General features: G+C 39.7%; 3 protein-coding genes across 4 annotated transcripts in view; all 3 read right to left on the bottom strand.

Moving 5' to 3' along the window:
- Positions 1-7,608, bottom strand: part of kdm4b (lysine (K)-specific demethylase 4B) — a 41,482-nt gene extending 33,874 nt beyond the window's left edge. For both annotated transcript variants that reach the window (XM_041040867.1, XM_041040866.1), the window contains exons 1-5: positions 7,495-7,608; positions 3,463-3,906; positions 2,672-2,847; positions 1,680-1,794; positions 1,036-1,229 (exon numbers count right to left, since the gene is read on the bottom strand). In XM_041040867.1, the coding sequence (XP_040896801.1) occupies positions 1,036-1,229; positions 1,680-1,794; positions 2,672-2,847; positions 3,463-3,879 (902 nt within the window). In that variant the 5' untranslated portion in view covers positions 3,880-3,906; positions 7,495-7,608. The remainder of the gene's footprint in view (positions 1-1,035; positions 1,230-1,679; positions 1,795-2,671; positions 2,848-3,462; positions 3,907-7,494) is intronic.
- Positions 7,609-8,260: 652 nt separating this feature from the next.
- On the bottom strand, positions 8,261-19,341 carry uhrf1 (ubiquitin-like with PHD and ring finger domains 1). The gene is made up of 17 exons (XM_041041265.1): positions 19,207-19,341; positions 16,693-16,855; positions 16,149-16,415; positions 15,189-15,343; positions 14,492-14,707; positions 13,964-14,079; positions 13,582-13,768; positions 13,139-13,262; positions 12,759-12,866; positions 12,534-12,638; positions 12,201-12,307; positions 11,929-12,091; positions 11,568-11,705; positions 11,190-11,289; positions 10,929-11,077; positions 10,464-10,562; positions 8,261-10,075 (listed from the first exon to the last, which is right to left on the bottom strand). The coding sequence occupies exons 2-17, from the start codon at positions 16,843-16,845 to the stop codon at positions 9,929-9,931; spliced, it is 2,334 nt and encodes a 777-aa protein (XP_040897199.1). The 5' UTR covers positions 16,846-16,855; positions 19,207-19,341; the 3' UTR covers positions 8,261-9,928.
- Positions 19,342-20,947: 1,606 nt separating this feature from the next.
- kcnn1b (potassium intermediate/small conductance calcium-activated channel, subfamily N, member 1b) lies at positions 20,948-25,937 on the bottom strand. Its single transcript, XM_041039922.1, has 9 exons — positions 25,281-25,937; positions 24,638-25,075; positions 24,441-24,536; positions 23,776-24,194; positions 23,504-23,645; positions 23,049-23,159; positions 22,610-22,737; positions 22,289-22,358; positions 20,948-21,800 (listed from the first exon to the last, which is right to left on the bottom strand). Exons 1-9 carry the CDS (start codon positions 25,908-25,910, stop codon positions 21,516-21,518), a joined length of 2,319 nt encoding a protein of 772 aa, XP_040895856.1. The 5' UTR covers positions 25,911-25,937; the 3' UTR covers positions 20,948-21,515.
- Positions 25,938-26,496: the final 559 nt, after the last annotated feature.

Genomic DNA, 26,496 nt, shown 5'->3' on the forward strand with positions numbered 1-26,496 from the left:
GGCATAGAGTTGTAAGGTTGAATACCATACAGAAACCTCCTACACTCTAGCCCTGGTCTGTTAGAACTGCTTTGGACTGGTTCAATGAGACAAATGGGTTGAGGACACTTGATGTACACTACAGAACAGGTGAAAAAGCAGGAAAAATGACGTAGGAAGAATATTTCATACATGGAAAGAGGCTTCCGCTTGCCTGTGAGACACAGCAAGCCTGCTTCATCGATACCACTACCTCCACAACCAAGTTACATCCAAATTACCATTTACAAATTATGTTTGCAGAGCACACAAAGTTGAAAGGAAGCACCATAATTTGAAATACACACAACTCTGAACTAATTGTTTCCTTTAACCTATTAAGAACTGCATTATACTTGTGATGCTCAGATTACATAAATATATATATATATTTCATTCATTATACTGTAAATATGTTGATCTCATTTGCCATTCTTATTCTGTTTATGTTTACATGTATTTATGTTTACTGCATAAACCAACAATGCCACAGCAAATTCCTCGTATGTAAAATCGTACTTAGCAATAAAACCCAATTCTAATTCTGATTAACTGAACCCTACGGTAATTCCCTGGTTTTAATTACAAATTGCTACTACTTGTGGATCTTAAAATGAAGTAAGTCCAATAAAAAAGCCTCACTCAAACTGTGTTTTCCCTGCTTGATTCATTGCTGCTCTGCTACCCCAACTCCACAGGAAGATTACATTCCTGTTGAGCTCCACGTGGACTTTAGGTGGTGCTGTTAACTGGATTTCAGATGCTTCCTGGCAGGCAGAATCTTAACACTCTTGGAATAACAACAGTGCATGCCAACAAGTCAGGTGCTGCTTGCCACACAGCTTGTGCAGGTGGCACTCCAATCCAGTCCAACTTTGTGAAAATCACAATGTGACTGCTGTCAACCATAGCCTACAACACTGGTATATGATCAGCAGCTATACTAAAAGTTTAAACTGACAAGTGACACTGTTGAGGAAGTAAAAGCTTCAAGGGAAAAAAAAAAAAGTGACTGACCAGGATTTGGACTGTCCAAAGTGAAGGTAGTTGATACTGTAGAGGTCCATGTCCTCAGTGTGCCAGGCAAATGTGGTCTTCCACATGCCAAAATACAGATACGGAGTATTGACGCCCTCAATAACGATGCCACACTCCTGCTCCACCATATCCAGCAGCGTGTTGAGATGGCCAATGTTCCACTCTTGAATGTCCTGGAGAGAATAACAAGCATTTTCATGACAAGCCTGTACAGAGTAGTCTGCAAATATACTCAAAGTGGTCCTCAAAGTCTATCAATGGTTGGACCACCAGATGGTGCTGTAGTCAAACAGAAATGACAAAATCTCATTTCCCAGGCAAGGCATATGAGTTACACCATGTTGTGCAGAAACCTGTATGACACTAGCAAAAAGTTATAAAAGCGCAATGTTTAAAGCAGCTTATATTCAGGACATAGTATTACAGGTAGCCATTATCCATTAATCAGTATATGTATAATATGCATCCCTATGGTGACTGAATTAATCACAGGGTACATAGTAAATCACTGAGTCATGATTAATAGCACTGATGAAAGTATCAAGCATAGTAAGCAGGGTTAGCAAAGCAGGGTTAGCAAATCAGGCTTAACTGATGAACACTGCCAAACACACAACCCTCACCTCATCATAGATGGAGCCACTAACATCCGCACCATAAATGGGTGACACAAATGTCAAGTTTTTCCAGTACTTCCTCTCTAGGTCATCAAAGTCTTTGTGACGAGGTGTGCAGTACCTAAAAACAGAACAGGACCAGGTACATCGTCAGCAGTGAGCAGAGAGGTGGCTTTGCAGCTACACCCTCATGTTGACAAGCATCCATCATTACACTATTTTAGGTCTGCAAACAGGAAATGGCATCCACATGGTAAAAAACCCAGGTATGATAAAAAAAAAATGCTTACAACAGGGCTGTTTTGCTCCTGCTATAAGCATTATGAAGCAGTGTGAATGATTTATTCATACTGTCGTGCTCAGTTTCTGCAGCAGAAAGAGAAAAAGCAACTTTTAATAAGAGGCAAGCTGTTCCACATAGCTTTAAATTATAACCAGCAGAAATGAAAAAAAGGATGAGAACAATGTACATGTACATGAGTCCAAAGACATCTCCTTTAAGACAATATCATCCTCAAATGGAGAGTTAGTCTACTCTGCAAAACTGCTACCACAGTGCTACCATGGTGTAAAATAGTACTGTCAAATGCTGCTGTAACTCAGTTACAGCTGAGAAAAGAAGGAAATAAACAATTTTGTTCTTGCTGGAGAAGTTTCATGCAAATCATAGATACAAATGACATTGTTACAAATGTAGGTTTAGTCCATTTACTTAAATACTTGGATAAGTGGAAGAAGTTATTACTGATAAACCACTGAGTGTTCCCAAATTAATATGTATATATTTTATTTACTAAAAATTCTTTTAAAGGTTAGAGTAAGAGAAATAACTGTATCCTCAACACACCTATGTACTCTATATGCAATCTGACTACCTGTTAGCAAATTGCTTGGAAAAGAAAAGCAACTTAGAAGTCTTTCATCTCCACTTTCAGTCCCTTCTGAACATGACTGACGAACACTTACAAATGAGGCCTGTGGACTGGCCACCAACTTACTTCTTGCTGTTGGCCAGCTTGCGGTACTCTCCCACAGTCATTGACTTCTTTTGGATGTTGTACTGGGTGAACAGACCTGATTGACCGGTCACCACCTGCATGATGGGAGCTGGAATCACCATGTCCTCAATGGTGTCATAGGATTTCCGCGGCTTCCAGCCCGCCGGAGGAATCACCTGTTGAAGAAAGCAAATGCTTAGCATTTACATGAAGTAAGCTGACATTCAAATTGAGAGTTTAACAGTGACCTTCAGCCACATCAAAGTGACTGTTTTACATTCACCAAAAACATTACGAACCTCCCATACAAATTTTACTGTGCTTTATTTGGGGCATCTCATTAATTTCATATTTAATTCAGCTGTAGAGTTTGAACAATTGATATTCACATAATCAGATGCTATTAATCTCTGATTAATCTGATTTATAACAACTTTATTACATAAAATGTCAAATATTTGCTGATTGCAGCACTTAAATTGTCAAGAAATGCCTGTTTTTCATTTGTACCATTATAAATACAAATACTTTGTCCTTTTGTAACTTGTAATTGGCACTTGTCTATATTTTGTTTTAGTTTTAGACACTGATGAACATTTGACATGGAGGACTAGCTGTAAAAAAAATGTGCATGAATGGACAGCTGCTGCTGCTGATTAGATTGAAAAGGTAACAATGAGGCTGTACACCATAACAGGTCTGTTAAGGACTGCACCAAATATGTGACTGTATGTGTGACAATGTGTACAGTATAGTCTTTATGCACGGGTGTATGTGTGTGTTGTCCTCACCTTTGCCAGGCCAGCACGGTGAGCTCCTTGGCTCTCCATGTAGGCAATGTATTTGGCAAAGTCTTTAAACTCCTCCATGGTGGGCCAAAAGGTCATGATCTTGCAGCTAGGGTTCTTGGCGCTGGCTGGTGGAGGTGGTGGTTGCAGCGGAGGGGCCGGGGAGGGCTCAGAACCTGGAACAACTCCTGGCGCCACATCTGGGTCTGCAGGCTGAGCCGGAGTGAGATCTGGAGCAGCATCGTGTTCTGAGGTCACTGCAGTGTGAGGGGTTTCAGCTATTGCTGGCTCCTGGGTGGGAATCTGGTCTTGGGCTGCACTGGAGCTGAGAGCAGGAGGTGAGGCTGGGACAGGGTCTGAGGGGGGGCCAGGGGCAGGGTGAGGAGCAGGCACCGTATCCATGGGCATGTCGGTAGCCATTTGGTCGTTGCAGTGGTGCAGGTGAACCTGGAAGTGTTCAGCATGCAATTTAGGCATATTCAGTATATTTCATCTTCTTTCAAAGAGCCAGGACCTTTTTACAAACTCAGATTGGGAGCAGCTGTGTGATGAACAACATGTAAACGCTTAGAAATGTTTAGGAATCAGTACTGAATGCTTTTTTAAACTGAAACATGACCACAACACATAAGTGGCATCTTCACCATGGCTAGGTGGTTCATAATAGACATACTCACACATTAAAAACATTAATAGCATTAACGCTAGCTTTCGTAGCCCTGTTAATGTAAGGCCATCTCAACCCTAATAAAGTTACTCTGGTCTGATCTGACTCCCCAGTAAATGCAGCTGACTCTTACTAATGCTGGGTATGTTATAACTATCATATCAATCGCTTACAATAGAGGACTGTTGATTTGAGGCAAGAGTAGTTCAATCATGTCTACATCCTCTACCTCAGCTGACAACAGGTGCTGTGGGCTTTGCTCACTTGAGAATAGTTGTGCTAGCTATTAGTGTTACTCTACTGCTGGCAAACTTTGAATGGGCTTGCTCATGTATATGAGTGCCACTGATATGTTGATATGAAATATGTTAATGTTACGTAAAGTGTTTAACAACAGCAGACTACAGGCTCACTAACACTAAAAGGCATCACAGTTGCACTTCCTTTGTAACCATCCCAAATGACAAATCTGATAAATGGAGTAGGAGTGGGAGCTGGGGATGCCCAAACAATTTCCAACTAACGTTATTCGCATTTTCTCACTAAAAGACGGGAATCACTGTAATTATACAAACAGTAAACACTGAATATGTTATTAAGAGTGGCCAAATCTGAGCTTTGAAAGCTAGGAATTTAAGTGTTGAAATTTTTTGTAAGATAACGTTACATCTAGCATTGGCACATTTTGCAAAGTAGCAAAATGACACGAAGAGGTATGCAATAACAACATTCCCCAGCAACCTCATTCACAGGGCCTCTAAATGTGTTTGAATTTTTTGTTAATTGGCCTTGTGAGAGAAGGCACTGGCTGATGATGATTATCTCAAAATGCCAGGTAATCAACCCAATTAGTCGGCCGACTACTACTGCAAAGTACTCCAACCTGATAGCGCCAAGGCCAACCGAAAGAACTACCTCTACAGCACAGACCTGTTGAGAGCAAACAACCACAGATCAGGAACTTTATAGATGAAAAAATTAGTTGATAAATCTATGAGATCAAATGAGTATTAATTAGCAGATAGTTCCTAAAAGGGTTCCAGAGTTCCTGGACAAGTTATCAAAGATGAAAAGGACCACAACTTGTGTTTTAAAGAAGAGTGCATCTGTCTAGAGGAGAAATAATTATGGAGGATCAATAAGCTTGGAGAAAAACTGAATTTTGCATTTTCAATTGTAACCTAACTGGGGGGGGACAAATATACATCCAGAACCAATGGAGATCCAAGTCAGCAAACTGTAAGTTCAAAAAGTGAATACTCAACTCATATGAGTGTTCAGGGTTCTCTGTTTGGCATCAAAATCAACAGGCTGTCTGTCCTCTAACTCTAGATGTAAACGTTTACTATAATTTAAAATGCAGTGCTAATGCTAAAACAATTTATTACACAGTTTACATGCTAATTGGCTCTTATCTGGCTTGCTTTTCCCCTCAACTTGATAAAATAAACAATGCATCCATTTGGATAAATGTAAACCTAAAATGTAAATTTTAAATATACAGCTCAGCCTTAATCATACAAAAACTGCTGCCATCTTTAAATTTCTAGATTCTTCTTAAAATAAAAATAAAAAATGTATTAAAGTATTTTGGTTTAACGTTAGGCAACATTTCATTGCTTTAGGTGACAGATGTCAATCTTACATTAACTTTCCATATCTTAACATTAACATAATAATTGGAAAGTATTATTATTATAGTTACAAATTTCAACCATATCATCCAGCTCTGCAGGTACGGGAGTCTGAGGCAAGTTAGATCTGACAATAAACTAACATATTAATAGGAATTCTACATTAATTGATCCAAGAGCCATATACCGTTAGCTGAATTGGGGTGTCTTGTAATATTAATTTTCTTAGATATGCAGTTGTGTATTTTCAGCAAAGCATACAGTCTTGTGCATCAAATACCTGATGCTTTTCAAGAGAGAATTGCAATGCACCAATTACTTTTGTAATTTTTCGCATCTCAACAAACAGGTGACATGAAAATAACTGTTGCACACAAACGGCTGACAAGACATTATCTCTTTGAAGATGAACTTAGATGACACTGACACTGTCAACCACAAAAATGTAACCCAAACAAACGGCATCAACATTATCTGAAAAACTGTCCCCAAATGAAGTACACGTGCAACTTTTAGTGTTTCATCACACTTGACAACATAGATGGGTATACTAATGATATGTTGATTTAAAAGAGTTCAGCTTTAGGATTGTCATATCAGGAAAAATTAACACATTCTACATCTGAATTGGCACTGCAACACTTAAGTGCACACTTTAGTTTCTCATTCACAACTGCACACACATCTGCCACAAGCAGCATTGAGCTGCAAGACTTAGATTTCTCATTTGTACTCTGAGTTCCTGCTACATGGCAAGCCAAATGGTGATTGTCATTCAACAAGTAATTTGCATCAGGTACAAACAGTGTGCAGAGCAGGAAACATGGTGTGAGATTACCATGGCAAAAAAAAAGTCAGGTTCCAAGCAAGCTGAATGATAAGACAGTAGTTTTAGTGTGTTTGGCTGAATTTCATTTTTGGCATTTGTAGATAAATCCCACAACAACAAAACACTGAGAATGACATGTCTTCCAAAATAACTGGTTGTTCATAAAGCCAACTCAACTAACAATTTAGAACTATTAACAATTTAGTTTTCCTTTCAGAACTAATAATTTCTCTCCAAAAATATTATAACTTTTTCTCATTTAAGAATAAACTCATTTATAAGCAGGGATCCTCCTTCTTTCCGGGACTGACCTACTCAGTGAATGGAAGGCCACATGACCCCCAGCTGTCTAACCACAACAAAAAGGGGCCTACACAGACCCTTTAACTCCATCTGTTTATCTGGTTATCAATGCTCATAAACTGCATTTGACACCTTGATAGTTAATTCATATCAAACTTGGCGAGAGTAAAACGACGAAGCATGATTTAAGAGGAGCAGCTATTGCAAGCTGCTGGTGCTGCAGCTGCTGCTAAGGGCGACGATAGCTCTGCACAACTAACACTAACTGTTAGCATTTTATCTAAGATGACAGCGAACAAAACACCGTAACCGAAACGCTCCAAAAACAGCAGAATGTTAAACTCACACCAACGTTCATTGCAGTCTGCCTACGTTGCACATACACGCAGAAGCAACCGTTGGCTCTGTTTAAACAGAGCTGCTCCTCACTGTGTCCTAACATTAATACATTCTTAAGCTAACGCTGCCTAGCTTCTCGCTAGCTACTTCCATATCTGCATTTAGAAAAAACAAAACACCGCGACGGCAGACACCACACAACGACTAAACAAGAACACAGTCTATGCGATTGAATAAAATCAACCCCGTTTGGGGAACATTACCTCCTGCAGTACAGTATCGCCTTTTCCCCGTTACGCTCAATCGATTTGGTTTCGTTTGGTAAAAATTCCCTGGATCGGTTTTCTTCTTACACTAGCTAGCTGAAGCTAGTCGGGGTCACGCCCACCTCAGAACTACGCTTTGCGATTGGTTGAATGACGCGGATACTAGGAATCTTGGGCAGAAAATCCACGATATGGTTGGTTTATTCAGTTATAGACACACAAATAAACCAATTAAAATAGACGCTCACTACCACCCATGCCATGATGCTCGTACTTAACCAATGTGCACGTCACGCACGTACACACTGCCGGGTTTGGCGAAGGCAGTTCTGCTTCATTAACCATCAGAAAAATAAAACACCCCCAGTGCAAATGAACACAGATCTACCTGTATTCTCATGATCACTGTACAAGTGTAAGAGTTTGTCCAACTTCTTAGCATCATGCTCCTTAAGTCAAAGTTCTTTGAGTAATGGAGTCTTTCGTTGGAGTTTGATGGACGTTCTACCTTTAAAATAAGTTTGAAATCAGTTCTGCACTTACAATATATAATTGTAAAACTCTGGTTATTAACTATTGTTAACTTTTATTATCCTTGGCAGAATGAAAGAGACATAGCCAGTGCATTACTTATTTCAAGGTCATGGCTAAAGCCTTCAAGACAGGCGTGGGGGAAAAAATAAATTTAAAATCAAAGTCAGTTTTCATTAACACAAAGCCCCCACCCAAAAAGAAAAGAAATAAAGCACATAATTTTCACGTTTTTATTGAATAACACTGAAAATGTATTGACACATTTTTGCACCAAAACTGTGCAAACATTTCTAAAGACTACATATCAAAAGTAAAATTGACTAAAAATTATACAATTTTAGAAAATATACATATACTGGTCTATGCAAATCTTTGTCTCTCCAGGAAAACTCAAAGTGCTGGCATGTGGATGGACACTGTCACACTGCTGTTGAAATTCAACACCAAATATTATTAATAAAAAGACAGTATCAAAAGTAAATGACAAATTCAGATAGTTGATTCAGTCAAATTTCAGGAGCAGTGTGTGGAATTTCCTTAACGTTTCACCTTAATGCAAGCATTTCCTGTTTTTTGTTTTGTTTTTTTCCAACGAGGTCATGTAACAAGCGACAACAGGAGACAAAAATCTCACTGAACAGCCCCCTCCCACAGATGGCAGTAATAGATTATAAAAGATGTAAAAGTACATGTTTTAATTTTAACAAAATCATCTAAAGAGCTAGATAGATGGGGGTTCTACATTACACTCTTAGTTAAGCACTTTTCTTTCTTTGGACTTATCAAAGTGAGCGTTTTCCAAAACAGGGGAAATCCAAATATGCCATAGACTAAAAAGGCTGTAGAATTCCAACATGTTCGGCTTTCAAGGTCTTATCAAATTGATGGGAACTTTTAAACCAAATTTCAGAAACTTCATATACAAATATATATATATATAAAAAAAAAAGCACTGTATAAAAATATATAGGGAACCGATACACAAGCTAGAAAATCCAACCAAGATTGATGACACAGTTTTCCAACAAGACACTTCCTCTGTGACTACTGAAGTCAGGACAAAAAAAAACAAAAACAAAAACAAAACAAAAAAAAACCCAAACATTAACTGGTTCAATACATGCTTGTGTTAGGTCTCATCTACATTTCATGAAACAGTTTTAGATTCAGAAAGCCTCTTTTCTCAACAAAGAGTTTTGATCACTTGCCACTTGCAATTTCAATCTGATAATGCCAGAACAAACAAGTGTCACATTTCGAATCTTTCAGAATGACAATACCTTGCTAATTATGTCTATTTTTGTCTAGTTTGTCAACTGATTTCTTAACAGCAAATCAAGTAGCACAGTGTTTGGAAACACTGAGATAAAACAAGCAGGAGATTTTTAAGATGTGAATGCAAACCAATTAAAATCCTGACTGCACGATCAGATTAAAAAGAAAGCACAGCAAAACTGACGGTACATCCAGATTCTAATGATAGGCTTGTACAAAAGAATCTCCAAAACAAGTTGGGTAAACGGCTTAACCACTTTTGACTTAACTTTCTCTTAAAGAGTGCTCACCATGGAGGATTTTAGTTAAAAGTAGCAAGAATTTAACATCATGGATAACGTTAGAGTTAGTTAAGGGAACAGAATGAAAAACACTGGGAGTAAAATCAAGGTTGAAGGTATTAACGGAGAAATGGGCACAGGCAGTTATAAAGGAATTTTCAATTTTTCAGTAACTACACATCATGGCAGATCCAAGGTGAAAAATGGTAGCATTGATGTCCACAAATATTGTAGTTTTATAATCATAAAAAATATATTAAGAGAAACTGATTCTTTATTGCCTCTACTGAAAATTCCCCTTACAGTTTACATCGCGTTGGCTGAGGAAGCAGAACCAATGATCATCGCCCATTGCTGTACCCTGGGAAAAACTGATTTAGAATGTCTTGCAGAGATTTGTTGACAGTCATGGAGTAGTTCTTGCCCAGGTCATGTCTGCAGGCTGGGCAGGTGTACACCTCTGCTTTGAAGGACCGCTGAAGGCATTCCTGGAGTAAAAAGAAACACAACAGCTTTAAGTTCTCTCTTAAGTTATCAAGGGCTCTACTAATATTTAGTTTTTAATAAAACATCCCCCATTTTAACAGGCCAAACATCAGTTTGTGATTTAAATATTCATTCTGTCACAACCCTCGTTAGTTAGTGGTTTCCTGCTTACCCCAGAGTACCATTTGACATTTTCATGTAAATTTCAGAGATGGGTGTAAGGCAGAGATGTGTCAACAGATCAAAAGCTACTACAGCTACCATGACATTTAACATTCTTCACTCCCTTTGCACCTGCTACAAGTTGCACATCTATGGAATTTACTTTCCATGATTCACAGTGTCACAGTGTGGGGGTTCCCAAAATATAGGACAATAATAGCTTCTTACCCTGCACACATTGTGTTGGCACTCTGTGGTGATGGGTTGAAAGACCACTTCTTGGCAGCAAATGCAGAGGAAAACTTCTTCAACCTTGTTCAAAAATTTCTGCAGAAAAAAAAACAAAAAAAAAACACGACAAAGCTCTCTTTTGAGTTAGTTATTTTTTTAGTGAACCATAAGCACAGACTTGTTGTCAGTAGAACTTGCTGTCAGTAGAACTATGCAAGTGCACTGCAGCGATTTCTAGTTATAGTTCTTGTATTTAGTATTTAAAACTATCCACTAGAACGATGCTGTTAGGCAACACTTTTAGTTTGTAAGATGTAACAAGTTTCACATATTCAGCTTTTTCATTTGAAAACTGTACTTTGCTCCACACCAACCCCACCCACTTGGATGAAATACAAAAATACCCAGTGTCACCCGTAGTATAGTCTTAAGCATAATAACCAGATATACAACAATCCTCACCGGTCCAAGTGACAGTGACTCCATGGCTTCATCCCACAGCTTCTTGTTTGGCTTGTCATTCTTGATGAGGGCCTTCTGCTCCTGGGAAAGCTTGTACACCTCTACTTTGATTTTCTTAGGAGTCTTGCCCGGTGAGGTCTTGGAGGATTCTGGCAGAAACCAGGAACCACATTTTCCATTTAGTAAGGGATTGTAGGGTAAATATATAAATATCTGGCTAAAAGTAAAAAACACAAACACCCACATACACAGAGAACTTACCGCTGCCCTGAGATTTTCTCTTCCTCTTTGCCTTGCTGGGTGTCGCCTCCTCCTCCACTTCATTTTTGTTCTCCTTCTCTTTCTGGTAGCCAGCAGGATACTAGAACACCAAGATTGAGCCAATTTAATCAGTTACATTAGCAGGTTAATGAGCGGGTCAACAGTCAGCAGCTTAACATGGACATTTAACAGCTATCAGATACCAGAACATTTTGCATTTACCAACAATGTTTGCATATTAACATGTTTATATTTAGCATGTGACTTACTGACACTTGATAACACACTAAATGAGAGTGCACTCAGAAAAAAAAAACACAGTATTATAACTTTGTGCACCAAAAAATCCTCCTGGTACCATGATCTAATGATATTTACCTGCATGGTGAGAGCGAGCTTCTTGATGCGTTCCTTGCCATCCCTTGTCCACGGTGCCGGCTCATCATCATCACGCTTCAGCAGATACCGCCAGACCAAGAAACCAGACTTGCCTTTGTCTGGCCAGTACTTCACCACCTTAATGAAGAAGTTACAAACATTTAAAAATAAACATTTAACTGTAGGTAACTGCTGGCGTGCAAGTCATTTAGTTCTGGTGACACTGAATCACACAGTTTATGAATGTAAGGAATTAACTTTCATATCCCGTGTTTAATAGTTCAGTAATTGGCATAATTGTGTTTTACGGTGTCCCCTCGCTTAAAATGCATAAAGCAACATGTACAGTGTGTTTTCATACCTTATATATCCCATCATATCTGTTTCCTTCCTCAGGGCAATATTTACTGTGCTTGCGACCCTTGCAGCTGCGCACAACTCTAACTGGTTTGCCTTCCTTCCAGTTCTTGGACTCAGCTCCGTTTTTGTCATTGACAGGGACATTGCAGTTGAGAGCCAGTGCCCTGGTGAGGGCCACAGTAAACAATTTAAATATGCAAAATATAACAAAGCAAAAGCTCAGAAATCTTGTTAATTTAAAGCAGTTATGTGTTATGTCCTTGAGGGTCATACCTGTTCATGTGGGTAAGTGTCTGATCACATGACTGCTCAGCAGTCCTCTTATTTCCAGACAGATCTCTTCCTCCAGAGCCGGTGTAAGTGAACTCATTACCATCATCCTATGATGTAAGACATATAACAAATATTACACAACATTAAGAATACAAAGAAGGTCTGGTAACACAATGCATGCACTTAAAAAGCTCTGTGTTTTAGATCAAAATTAGACGCCTACTCGACACTTGAGATTCCCCTAAAAACATTAAGCAGCAACTTTAATCTCATTTAAAGTTATCACTACCTTTTATATTACTACTACTGATTTTAAAAAGAAAGTCAGCATACCACATCATCCTCATAACCACCGGCCAGGACCAGGGAGTAGGCACCATCATTGCTCCTGCCATGAATTCCAGCTACATGTGGCCTGTGGACTCCAGACTCACTGACCTAGAAAAGTCAAAGAATTCCTTAATTATCAGGAAGATCCAAGTTAACCTTGAGATAAACACAATAACACTGTATATTTTTAAGCACTATATTGCAAATTCTCAAGTTGCATGGACTAACCTGTACTCTGAACTTCCACAAGGAGCCGACAGGGATACCAGGGATTGGGCCATAGTGGTTGGATGGGACAATCGTGCACTGCTTTGTTCGACCAACACAGGCCATTCCCTGGAGAGAGGGGGGGGAATCGTAAATTGCTTGTATGTTACTGCTGTAGTTATTGCTTGTAGCTAATATAGTAGCTAGCTGTCTACAACTGAGAATGCACTGAGAATGTAAACAGTAAGCCTATTTCTCACAGCATACTCTGTGTGCTCTAACCAATGTCAATATAAAATGATCTTTGAGAAAATCACCTTGGTATAAAATATTCATCTTTGGCAAAACTCATAAATATCTCAGTGAGATTCACTATCTGGCAGCACTGTGTCAGCACTCACCTTGCCCCAGTCCCTCTGGCTGGAGGAGCTAGCGGAAGCCATCTTTGCTTTCTTCTTGCTCTCCTTCAACTTCTCTCCAGCCAACACAACCTCACTGGTGTCATTACGGCAACTTGGGCAATACCTGTAAGAGCATGACATGTAGATTAAGGTCAAGGTCTAGACAACATACTAACACAAGTGATAATGAAAAACATGACACCATGAACAACTGAACAATATGGCTGTGAGTGAGACTTTGAAGTTTTTTAAGATTTCAAAAGGCTGGATATTAACCAATACTGAGTGCAACTGAAAAATGCTTGCATTTAAAAATATAAATCATAAAAAAGTCCTTTAATCATCAACATATGGCCAGTAATTTCCTAATTTTATATTCAAACAAACATCAAGATATCTGAACATATTGGTAATTGTGGGGTTCTGCATCTGCTCTAACTGACCAGTCCTCATCTTCAGGGATGGAGGTGAGTGGGGGGTTCAGGCAGTAGGTGTGATAGGCCATGTCACATTCATCACACAGCAGCTGTTTGTCAGGATCCTGCTTGATCCCACAGATGTGGCAGTTACACCAGCAACAGTTTTTTTTGGGATCATCCTTACAGTGCTTGCACTCGGGTCCATTTGATCCTGGAAAGTAGACATATTAAATATTGTATTTCAATACATACTTTTCAACCAGGTCGGGAAAGGCAGGTTTCATATCTATTAAGTACCATGAACTACACGGACAACAGCCAAAACTAAAAAAATACTGATTATATACAAGTCCTTAGTGTCATTTGCTACTAAAGCACAGCTTTACAAAAACATCCGTAAACCTACTTTTTAGAGGACTCTCAGATCCGGCTGGGGTGTCACTCAGAGAACCGGCATCCTCAATTTTGTAAATTTCAGTCAAGAACATGATCCGACAGTCATTAAGAGAGTCACCGGCATCACTGTAAACAAAGACATAAACTGTCAGTGCAACCTGCATAGGAGCAATACAGTAGTACGTTTCCCTATTTAAAATATATCCTGTAAGAATCACTTGAAAAGATTCTAACAACAAAAACATGAAACTTAGTTTAGATAATTACACTGACAAGGAAAGGAAGGTAACATACAATGAGACCCAAATCCAAATATAAAATGGCACTGGTTTATACTAAACGGCACATACTGTACTTTACAATCTATTTTGATGCCACAGCAGTTCTGCCCACCTGCTCCTGTGGCATCCAAAATCTAAACTCTGCTCCAGATAAAAATGTTCACCTGCCACCACTGCTTGATGAGCAGACATTAGACCTGTGGTAATTCACCCTCCATTGTGCTGGAACTCCACCTTTCATGCAACAATGCCCTTACCCAAGGATTATCTTGGCATAGATTTCTCGCAGGGTGCGCGTCTCCCTCTTCCTCTGGATCTCAGCATCATACCAGTAGCCACGCTCCTTGGGGTCATCTGGGTTATAGTTGACCATTACGACCATTCCCGGCTCCAACTGGTGCCACTGGTACACCGTACGGGCCCGTGGACGAACATCCTTGGCCAGCAACTGAATCACCCCGTTCTCTGGGTAGCTGTGACAGTAAATGTTAGACCACATTAGTCTGCAGTTCAGAGACAACCCACATATCACCACAGGTGCTTCCTACACAGTGCTGCCAGGGAGCATAGACGAATGTTTGAATGGCGAGGAACAGCCGCACCACTCAGATGAATGTTCCCTCCAATACTAATGCATGTGCAATCTAACCAACACAAACGCACCTTTCATGGAGGGCACAGCACACAGTATCTGACAGGAGAAGAAATTATTTGTTGCAAAGTGTCCGGTCCCACTGAGCCAGATTAGTATCCTAATGACAACATTTTCACTGCTGAAACCATCTAAGATCTACATTACAAGCGGTGGGCTACTTGTTTTAAAAAAAAAAAAAAAAAACTCTCTTATGTTAACACAGATAGGGCTCAGAATGCATCTAATTTGAATGTTGATTGATGGTGAAAAGCTTTGAGGGGAAAACATTGGTCATGAGCAAACGAAGAAAGGATTCTTACTCTTCATATTTAACATGGTAGAGTATCTCTTCCTCTTCTGGCTGTGCCTCAGCAGCCTCCTCTTTAGGCGTCTTTGTTGTCTTTGTAACATTCACGATCTGGGCCTCAAACCATGCTCCCATGTTCAAGTCCCTTGCATCCACCAGCTCATTGACCTTCAAAACACACAGAAAAGAAAATGTTAGCCAGATCTGCAGAGACACTTTAAAACATCTAGTTGTTTTTTTTCCCTAAGCAAAATAAGTAGCAATCAAACAAATTTCATAAAATGTTCTGGAAATGTTCCAAAAATGTTTTGGAGGTTTCCAAAGCTATTCAACCATCTGACAAGTAGTATTGAAGAGGCATACTAGCAGCTTAAGTATTTATGGTGATGGACGTCTCCTGCTTGTAGTGAAGGGTGGCGAGTGCATCCTGCAGTACAGTAAAGTATTCATACAGTAAAGTATTCATAGCAGCCTTTTTAATACAAAGCAGCCTAAACAGCTGTGACTATGAACTAATGTGGCACGGCACTCAAACTGAATTAAACACAATTATATGGAGGATTCACAGGATGAGAGCTGTTGATCGAGGCAGCAATACAAACAACTTTTTTTAAGGTCCACATGTATAAAAAAATGTCTTATATGCTGTCCTTGTCCTTGTGCAGTAAAATGCACAAGGACAAGGACAGCATAAATCTGCACATAAATCAGCACATCTTTTATTTATTTCAGATTGACAATCATGATAAACCAACACTTTTTGTTGATCATACTAGAACACGTCATTTGACCATGTTTCATTATCTCTTCGCAACCTGGGCTGAACGTAGGCCATACAGTGCAGCTCTTTTTACCACCTACCCCTAACAGAAATATTCGATTTCCCCCTTTCCCGCAAGGCATAAGTAGCCAGCAACTTACATACTTATATATAAAACCTAAATTAATCCCAAATACCAGCTTTAAAACTTACCTTGTAAAATCCAAACCCTGGATCGATGAGCTCTGGGGTATTTGTCTGGGCAGAAGTGCCAGCAGTTTGACCCTCTGCCTCACCATGAGTAGAACTCTTGTCAGACTCGCTCTGGGTTGAGCCACAGCCAGAATCAGAGTCAGAGAGCTCAGCTTCCTTGTCCTTGCTTTTGACGACATCAACAGGGGGCATCTTCTGCCTGACAAGCAGCTGCACTATGTCATTTAGTCCCACGTTGTAGTCGAATATGGTATGACCATCCTCCATCTGATAAAACATAAACACACGTAACATGATTGAACAATAGTTTTTGTTCAGTGTACCAAGTTCCAGAAAATTGAAAATTTTATATTATCTGAGACTGAATAAACAACTATGTTACAAACAAAATTACCTATTTTGTTAAAGATGTTACCTCCTTTAATGTTAATACTTTCAGTATTTCACTTTTCAGTAAAGCTTTAAGACTCACTGGGATACAAACACTGCAATGAACAGCATCAAAGACATATCTCTGAACAAACTTTTAACCATGTTGTCTCACCTGCTTGCCACGGTAGAACAGCCGCTGCCTCTCCGGCTCCACCTTGAAGAGCTCCATGATTTTGAGACGCAGCTCATCCACCTTGGTAAGTTTGGACAGGGAATCCACCCGATGGGTCTCCTTCCCATCCATTGTGCGTACTTGAATCCACATTGCAGCTGCCCTGTGTCAACAGCCAAACCATGACCCATTACAGTCGCAATCATTGCAATTATTTTTATTTTCCATTACCCCTTCTCTGCTTGTCATCAGCTCTTTCAGTAACATGCTCATGCCACCTGCCTGAGTTCTTTTGTTGTCCACAAGGGATGTGGAAGGCTCAGGCAAATAATTACCAGTCTGTCTGTCTCTCCACCTGTCAGTCTGTCTGACTGCTTGGGAGTCAATATGTCTGAAAGCTGGTCTGCCTTGCTTGCTGTCCACTTACATTCCTGCCTATAACAGGACATTTTTTCTTTTTTGACTTTAAAAAAAAAAAAAAGTTTCAGATTTAGCCTGCAAGTCACATGATTCTGCCCCTTCTTTGAGAGACGTGGGGGTGCCATTTTTAAAGCCTGTGGAAGCTGGTATTCATGGTTCCTTGCCCGATAAAGGGTTAACACAAAACTGACGGTTTTTCATTTGTATGTATCTACATTTAAAAGCATCTGTGTCCATGGCAAAAATGTCAGCAAGTCATTTTTTTTATTTTATATATGACACATGTAATTAATAAATCCATCAATCCCAATTAACAGTACAATATTGTCATTTATTCCAGCTTTCCCTGTTAGGATTTGAAAGTGTGGCATGTGTATAAACCTTAATTTTTTTTTCATTATTTTCTGCCAAAAACAACATAGTTGTGAAAAATTTGTTTTGTTTAGCAACAAAATTATAGTTGAGTTCCTCCACGTACTGCATGTATTAATAGAGGAATTGTAATATATGCAATTATTATTGCTGGTCTTAAGATCTGAACCAAAATTGACATGTATTTATTTGCAGTCTTACTGCAGATAATTATCATTATCTTGAACTCGAGGCTGTTCATGCAATGTAACATGACACTTGCCACATAGCCTATATTTTGAAGTATAGTTTTAAAATGATGCACTTGTGGATTAACATTTAAAGTTGAAATGTCCCTCTACTGTACGCACTATTGTGTTTACTTGTACTTTAATCGGTTTCGAAATTTTTCTTGTAGGTCAGGTCAGGGAAAAATTCTGATTGTGTTGTAATGGAATAAAAAAAAAATGATTCTGAACTTGAAACTGTGACTACATGTTCATACTAAGCTGCCCACATTTAAAATTAATATTTTCCTTCTTATTAGTCCTTATACCAAATTACGTCAACGTTTTAATACCTTGAATTGATGCTTTTTGAAAGCACCGTGTGGGCATTGTGAAAGCATATAGTTACTGCCAATTCCGACTGCCAATTAGGCCTTCTGTGTTTGTGGTCTAATGCACATTCACTTCAGGCAAAGAATGAATGAAAAGTTTCCCAGTAGCAGAAATATGACTTGTCCACTAGTCCGTACTTTAGTTTGTGTATTATTCTGCTGTCAGCACTGGGCTGTCACTTCAAGCAGAGTATTAGAAAGGGAGGGAACAAGCTGATTTAAATACAGTGCGGGAAACTGAGCTGCAGGCCACTCCCAGTTCTTTTAAAAGCAAGCACATCCGGACGCGAGGGAGCGCTAGCAAACAATGTGCCCTCGCTGTCTGACAATAAAACACACCGAAATATTACCTTATATATATTTTAGAATCGATTATTACAGTAGGAAAGGGGTCATTTATCAGCATAGACCGTGCTTTGTTCCAATTAAGCCTTAAGCGGCGAGCCCAGGGGTTGCTTTGCTTTTACTTTTGCGCTCTCAGCTGAGGTCCTGTTCGCTCTGATGGCTCGAAATAAACCAACACGGGTGAACAAAACATAAATAATAACATCGAAAACAAACTACATCCTCTCACCTTAGACGCGCTATTTCACCGACACCCTTCATTTTTTTTTTCCAAAATGCAGAGGAAAATTAGCTAATTCATCACAAGCCAATAGAGGAAAAACAAGGAAATAGGCAATCTGTTTAAGGTTAGCGTATTTGTTTTGCTCCACAGTAAACAGTGAAGTGGCAAAGCGAGTTGAAATTTCACCATGTGTTGCAGATTATGGAGATATACTACAGATAAACAAAACAGTACAACAGCTCGCTGTAGTGAAGTTCATCGCCCACCCATATCAATGCTTACAGCAAACCACGTTATAATTTATTGTTACACAGCGTTCAACTAGTATGTTAATGAGAAGAAATCAGAGTACATTCTTCAGCACAAAAACTGTCCAGGTGGCTTTTTTCATTTTGTATTTTACAGCTGGCTGGTAAGAGAACTTGGTGTAGTAAACCAAATACAAACGAGGTAGGACTTTGTCAAGTGAGCTAACCATAGTAAGCTAGCCACTGGGTAAAGATATCAATGACTGCAATCCTAAAAGTTATTACAAAATGAGGAAAAACCGCTTTACCTGTTTGTTCGTCCAAGTAAAGATAAGAAATTGACGTTTAAGGAATAACGCGCACGTTTTCCCCAAATAACTTCTTTGCAATGGTTTGCAAGACCAACTCTATGCCTTGTTGGAGACTGATCAATGAGTTATTCTTCAAGACTTTGATAACCCGCCTGCTGTAGAAATGAGGCTTCTCCATTGGCTACGTTGCTCTGAGTAAATCAACTTCATTGGATGGTAGCCCTGTCAATCTGAACTGTGACTGGAGCTTAGCCTCAGCGCGCGAAACGACATTCTCGTGGGTGTAGCTCGCCTCCGGACATTTATCGCGAGATTATATCGCGCCATATAAACCTGTATCCCAGCGAGACAGATGGTGGTTCTGGTAAACAACGTAACTGGCAGACCTATTTATCATGTCTGGCGTACGGTTGGCTGAGTTATTTGGTTTCATAATGAGTTTCCTTCCTCAAACTAATCGTCTAAATATGTTAAATTTTCATGAGGAGCAGCCTCCCCACACACTACACAGGCCTGACTTCAATAAAACCGTTTAATTAATAATGTACAATTATCCCCCCTTGAGTTTGGCATGTCATAAAATTATAATAATTTAAAAAAAAGAAGGTAATTTTTGTGGAGGTTTACTCACATGAGTCCTGTCAAGGGAAACATAAAGAAACTTACGTATTTTTGTTTGAGTAAGATAAACTGAAAAAACTGTGACTTCTACAAAAATCAAGTTTTTAAATATTGTGATATATATATATGTGTGTGTGTGTGTGTGTGTGTGTGTGTGTGTGTGTGTGTGTGTGTCATCTGTGAGAGACACTATATAATGTCTAAAACACAAATAATAATGTTGTGCAGGCTAAGGCCAGTGACACAAAAGGTTTCAGAACTATAAATACTATTCCCAAGTTATGACATATTAATAAACTTTATTCCTATTGCACGTTTATTTAGAAGCTTTTCAAGTTTACAATTTTGATGCTGATACCACTTAGACGGCAGGCTACACAAAACTGTCTAAAACTGTCTACTAATGGAACAGGAGGAACAACAGCTTTTTTCAGTTCTAGTTAAAAGTCAGTCTGCAGGATTCTTGACAAACTGCTTTTCAACTTTTCAAGTTGACTGAGCATTTCAACAGTAAGAGAATTATACATTCTTCAGAGGCATTGTAATCTTTATTTTAAACCTCTTTTGCTCAGCTTTTCACAAGTACAGTTACACATATTGATTCCAGGGAGACGGCCTGTACAGCCTTAATCATCAAGTGGAAGCAGCCTTTGTCATTATTGTCACAGACAGTTCAGCCCAGGAACCTGATGATACAAGCCAACTTGTGTAACACCAAGACAACCGTCAACTTTAAGTAATCGAAGCTTCTCTTCTGAATATTTCAGGAACCTTTTCAAGTGTCACTGCTCTAACTATTGAATTACTGTTAAGATGATATCTATGTATTTTACTCTTTTCACTTTTACTCTGGACTTAGTGTGTATGTTGACAAGCGTAACTATTGTATTGTACTTCCTGTAAGAACTTAATCTTTCACTGTGTTTCCTTGTTACTGTAGAAACTTATTTTTGGAATACTTTTGGTCAAACTCTTGTAAACTTCTGTAATCACTATTATTGAATTTGTAGTCCAATGCTGTTTCCACAGTTTCATAATTGTTTGCAGAAATAAATCTATATATCTAGAAAAAGAAGACTTTTTCTGCATTAGCTTCTGCGTTAGCTTTTCTGCTTCAAATACTGATTGGTGAGCCAAAAAAAAGGCAAGCTTGCTTGGGCAAATGTCCTCCACATGAGGTCTGAGAACCCACAGTGGTAAGTGTGACCAAATGGTACCCCTAACAATTGGAATAATATCATTTTACATTTCTTTAACTTGCTGGGAGTTAGCTAGATTACACTGAATAAGTCATGTAACAATTGGTAGTTATAAGCTATTTTAACACTCCATGAGAGTCCTCCAGTACAATACAAAGTTTGCAGGGGCACAATCAAGAGAGGCAGTATGGACTAATGTTTGACTATTTACAGTTGGTGAAAACCCTGTCCCTGAACTCACAACTCTGAGCAGAGGTGATGAAGGAATGATGCTCTTTCTTTGCGCTGAAGTTCCCCAACTGATACATTTCCTATCTCATTTGAGCTGCTCTGCATGCCTCTGTAGCTATAACTCCCAGGGATGACTGTGTTTAACTGTATGATTGTGTAGTAGAGTGTTACTAAAAGAAGAGTGCATGTTGAGAAAATCCTTCCCAGCATAAAGAAAGGTTTCAGACTAAGAGGAAAACCACTGAGTGAGGCCTATCAGCTGTAAGGTGTCTCTGGTGTGGTGGAAGCTGGACAGAGCTGCCTGGCAGGGACCGGACAGCATTCAGAGCTCAGGGAGGATGATAGGAAGTGGACACGACAAGCCAAGTCATCCAGGAAGTCCTTTTGTAGCTTTGTTATTGCTTGAGAAAGCACAACGGGCAGCGACTGCACACTGAGAAGGATGGAGTCCAGTTTCTCCTCCAGAGCTACAATCCTCCTGTCCAGCTCCTCGCTTCGATGCTGCAGCTCCGACACCAGATCATACATCATGTTCTGAGTCTGAAAGCAACAGCGAGAACAGATCACACATCTGTCTTTACAGCATGTTAAGGTCACTTTAAAGAGAGGCCACACTAAGCCACTCAACATATTTTTAGATAAAGGTTACAAAACTGTCCTGAGGCAGACGCATTTTAGAATTCCTTTTCAGTATTGTCTAAAACCGGGATTACTTTATCCATCAAATAACAGGCGGTGTCAAAAATATCAGCCAGAACTAAAATTTAAGTCAACATTAAAACTTCTAGGACATAATTTGGTGTATTTGAAAAGGGCTATTATGGCACTTGTAAAACAGCTGTGAGCCCACAGTGAGACCATACCAAAATGAAATGGTACATCATGTCGAAAACATGTGCCCACTATTAATAATAATCTATCTTCTGGCAATGTTGATGTTAATAGATAATTATGGATAATTAGTTGACATGGTGAAAAATTTTTTCACTTCAAACTTAAAAATTGTGAAAGATACTACATATACAGACCTTGGCAAGGTCAGCAACTGTATTGGCCTGGTCAGTTAGTTTCCTTTGCTCCATTTTGACTCTTCGCAGTCTACAGTTGAAAATCAGAAACACAGTCACCAGTTTTGTGCCAAGTGAAAAAAAAAAAAGCAGAGTACAGTTTGTCCTGATAAAAACAGTAGAAATAACATAAGTACAGAAATAAAAACAGTGTTGCACATTTTACTGTAACAATATTTAATATTTAGTGAGAGCAGAATGCAATGTCAGTAAATTTTTCAAACAATATCTACACATTATTCAAACTGGTGCACACCCTGATGACAATGTATTTACACCTACTGGTGGATGGCTTGCAGGAATTTACGCTGATGGTGGCGTACTCTGGCACGATCAATCTTCTTGACCAGCTTGGTGTGTTTGTAGATGAGCCACGTCTCCCTCAGCACATTGGCTGCTGTGTTTTTTATCTGAGGGAGTAATATTATACAGATGAAACAGGCGAGAAGGAATAGCATTTACATAAAAACATAGTAGAATTTATTGCAAGCAATGTTTGTGTCCTGCTCTTTGTTCCATTTCCTTATTTTGTTTTGCTGGCATACTATGTGACATTCTTTTTTTGACTGATTGCTGATGAGGTTCTTCTGTAAAGCTCTTTGAAACATAAATCAGACAAAACGTGTGGTCAAAAAAGCCAAAACTGTACTTATGTTAAGACTGAACTTTACCGTTAATATTAGAAATAGTGTACAGTTTGCAAGCCTGATTGTGATGTGACCTTTTTGTAAAGTTGAGTATCCATCATGAAATTATGAACGTGCTTCTCGGCTCTGGTGAGTTCTGACTTCCTTGCAACAACAGCAACAACCAAAGCAGTACAGCCTGCTCCCTGAGGAGAAAAGCACCGGTCAGTGACACTGAGGCATACTGTAGTGAAGAGCATTATGAGGGCAATTTTAGAGTGGGGTTTACACTGGTATTCAAGCAACATTGTTATAAAAGTACGATTTTCAAGTTGCAGTTAGAAGAAATAATTGGAACTCATTTCCATTAATGACTGCACTTTGACTCTTCCTGCATTTAACTTTCATTGGTTTTATACAAATATATTTACAAATATAAAGTTTACCACAAATTTAAGGCCAAACTATGTTTTTTTAGATATATATATATATATATATTTTTTTATCCTACACAACATGTCTGGTTGTACTGTATGAGTATGAGTCTCACCATTATTCCTGTTAACAAGCAAACACCTTTTCCACAGTAGGTATGAGGGACCATGTCTCCATAGCCGATTGACAGGAAGGTGATGGAGATCAACCACATTGCTCCAAGGAAGGTACTAGTTACCTCCTGTGCATCGTGATACCTGTTAAAAAATGACACCTGACTGCAAGAGCAGTTGATGTAAAACCTGAAGAGAGGGTGCGTCATACCAAGAAAGATGTTTTACAAGTGTACTATCACTGATTTTGGTTTGGTAAGTTTTTTGCTGATACCTCTCACATACTCGTACGGTCCATGCTGCAATGATCCAACAGGACACACTGAAGACCAGCAGGACTGTGCCAGGACAAATGGTCATCAGAGTTTTCATCACAAAACGAGTGTCAAAGTTAATCTTGTTGAGCGCCCCGATGCTGCGGGAGGAAGCATCTGTGAACAGTTTGCTATGAAGCAGCATGACCCGGCCAATCAGGTAGAGACGCAGGAACATCGGCACTGAGAGGATGATGTCGACATCGGCGTCTGCTACTGATGCTGTGTAGCTGAAGGCCAGTCGAGCCGTCCAGGTGAACACGTACTGGCCCGGGATTGGATGGATGGCACAGACCAGAAGCTCCAACACAACAAAGAGAATCCGCTCAAAGGTCATAGCTATCCTCCAATCATCTGCCCCATTGTCCACCATGAAGAGCTGTAGAAGAAGGGAAGGGAATAGAAGACTTAGGAAATGAATGATCTAATAACCCAATAAAAATACAAATATACAACAGCTGAGGGATTTGGGTATAGCTAAGGAAGTGAACGTTGAATTTAGAGTGTTTATCACATTTACTCCCACAGTCAACAATGAACTTCCATGTTCAATAGTAAGGTTTACCAATCAAAAAAGTCTATAGATAGTCTAATTAAATGAGTTTCTATTAATTCATCTGCATACCTGAATTTCTCTTGCATGGTACATCACAATGAGCCCAAGAAGAATAGCGGTAGAGAGGCTGATCAGGCCTTTCAGTACATATGAATATATGGATTCCTGTAAATGTTGGAAACAAAAAAAACAAATGTGGTGAGTGCAACTAGTTATTTACCTCAAAAAGTACTAATACTTCATAAAATGAGTCTGAATAGAACTACCTTGCTGTAAAATCCCCTCGAAAGCTCTGTCTCAATCACCATGACAATGATGCCAAACATCCCACAGACCAAGGCATAGTCACTCAATTGTTTGCGCTTCCCAAAAAGAGCTCTTCTTTGACCCAGGCGGTAGCTAATGTCCTTGGTCTTCTTCTGTGGTATGCTGCCTTCCTCCCTAGTCAGGTTGTCGCTATTGGCCTTACTGGAGTCTTCCCTGATGACTTTGGAGAAGGCATCCTCGAGGATGGCACTGTGAAGAAGCTGAAGAGGCTGTTGGCTTGAGTGAAGATCTGAAAGACTGGATCTTAAAGTGCCATGGCTGCTCACTGGTCGAACTGCATCCCCATTGACTATGTCACTAGTTTCCAAGTTGTCAGATCGTGGAGGAGTATGTTTAGGGAGGGAGAGTTTTGATCCACTGAGGTGCTGAGAGCTTGTCTGCAAGTGAAACAGCACATGGCATGTAAATTATCAGACAACATACATGGGCAAAAGCTATAAATGGTATATCAAGAGAAATAGGACTGCCTAACAAAAAAATATCTTTTGTTTTAGACTCAGGAGTTAAATGAGATGAACTGCATTTCCAGAAATGACCTGCACAAAGTCAGGAAGCTAAAGTAAATAAATAAAAATCCTGTACCTGATTGTGTTGTTGTCTAGCTCTGTCCTCTACTAAATCCTGGTTCTCAAGTGAACTATACTGGCTGATGGAGAAGGATTGGACACTTTTGTCACTGGCTGGTGTAGATAACCTCTTTACCCGCGGAGTACTGGTCAGAGGGTTGTAAGGGAGATGACGGCACTTGAGGACAATCGAAGGATCCCCAGATGACTTGCAGGTTTGATCGCCAGTTATCAAGCAGTGAGAGTCTTGCTTTTGACGTTGCTGAACTAACAGTGGTTCTTTACCAAAAAGCTCTCTCCATTTAAGGTCTTGGTGAAGTTTCTGATTTGTCTCAGCACACTCAACAGAGTTTAGAGGAATGTTGAACAAATTTGGACGGGCTGCTTGGCTGCTGTCTTTGAGTTTAAAGTGATTGCAGGGGTGCTGCTGCAGAAGTTCCTTTCGAACCTCTTGGTCACTGCACTGAGGCATGAAATTATCCTGTGGATGGTTTGTTGCAGGTTTCAAAAGATCCCTTTGGTTTGTTTGCTGTGGTAAAACCTGGCAAGAGGTTGAGCCTTTGGCAATTTGAGAGAAAGACTGGGTGTGTGGTGAAGATGAAAGGCTCCTCTTATTTGTAGCTCCAGAGAGACAGTCTTGGACCATACCGTGTTTTGATTGTGGTTGAAAAGTAGAAGCTTCTGAATGCTGATGTGCATCAGGACAGGAACAACCACATCTGTCGTTGTGGTTTGGATGTCCCACACTGGTCCCTGCTCTGTCTGCTGATGGTGAATCATCTCCCACGCTGCTAACCTGGCCACAAAGCAGCAGCCAGTCCTGATCGCTTAGCTGCGATAAGGTTAGGTTTTGGGTTTTCAACGGCGACATCTGGGCTGAAACTCTTGGAGGACTGATTCCATTAGATTTTTCGTGGGGTGAAGATGAAACACAGCACAGACTCGTCTCCTGTGGAGATGAAGATGCTTCAACTGAGGTTCCAGAGTAACGATCACGCTTCCCCTCAGGGGTCTTTGTCGGAGGGGGGGGGCCTCCTGAGGTGCAATGCTCATGGTCCCTTTCATGGAAGACTTCACCTGTTGAGTCAAGACGTCGGGTTGCGTTGGTGGGTTTAACCAGAATCAACCTCATGGCATCACTGTAAATCTGAAATGAGATCACAGATAACTTTTCACATCGCTGAAAAGAAGATGATGAGACATAGGAGAATGACATACAAAAAAGATCCTGA

The sequence above is a fragment of the Toxotes jaculatrix genome, chromosome 6 (genome assembly GCF_017976425.1).
Source record: "Toxotes jaculatrix isolate fToxJac2 chromosome 6, fToxJac2.pri, whole genome shotgun sequence".
Lineage (NCBI taxonomy): Eukaryota > Metazoa > Chordata > Actinopteri > Toxotidae > Toxotes > Toxotes jaculatrix.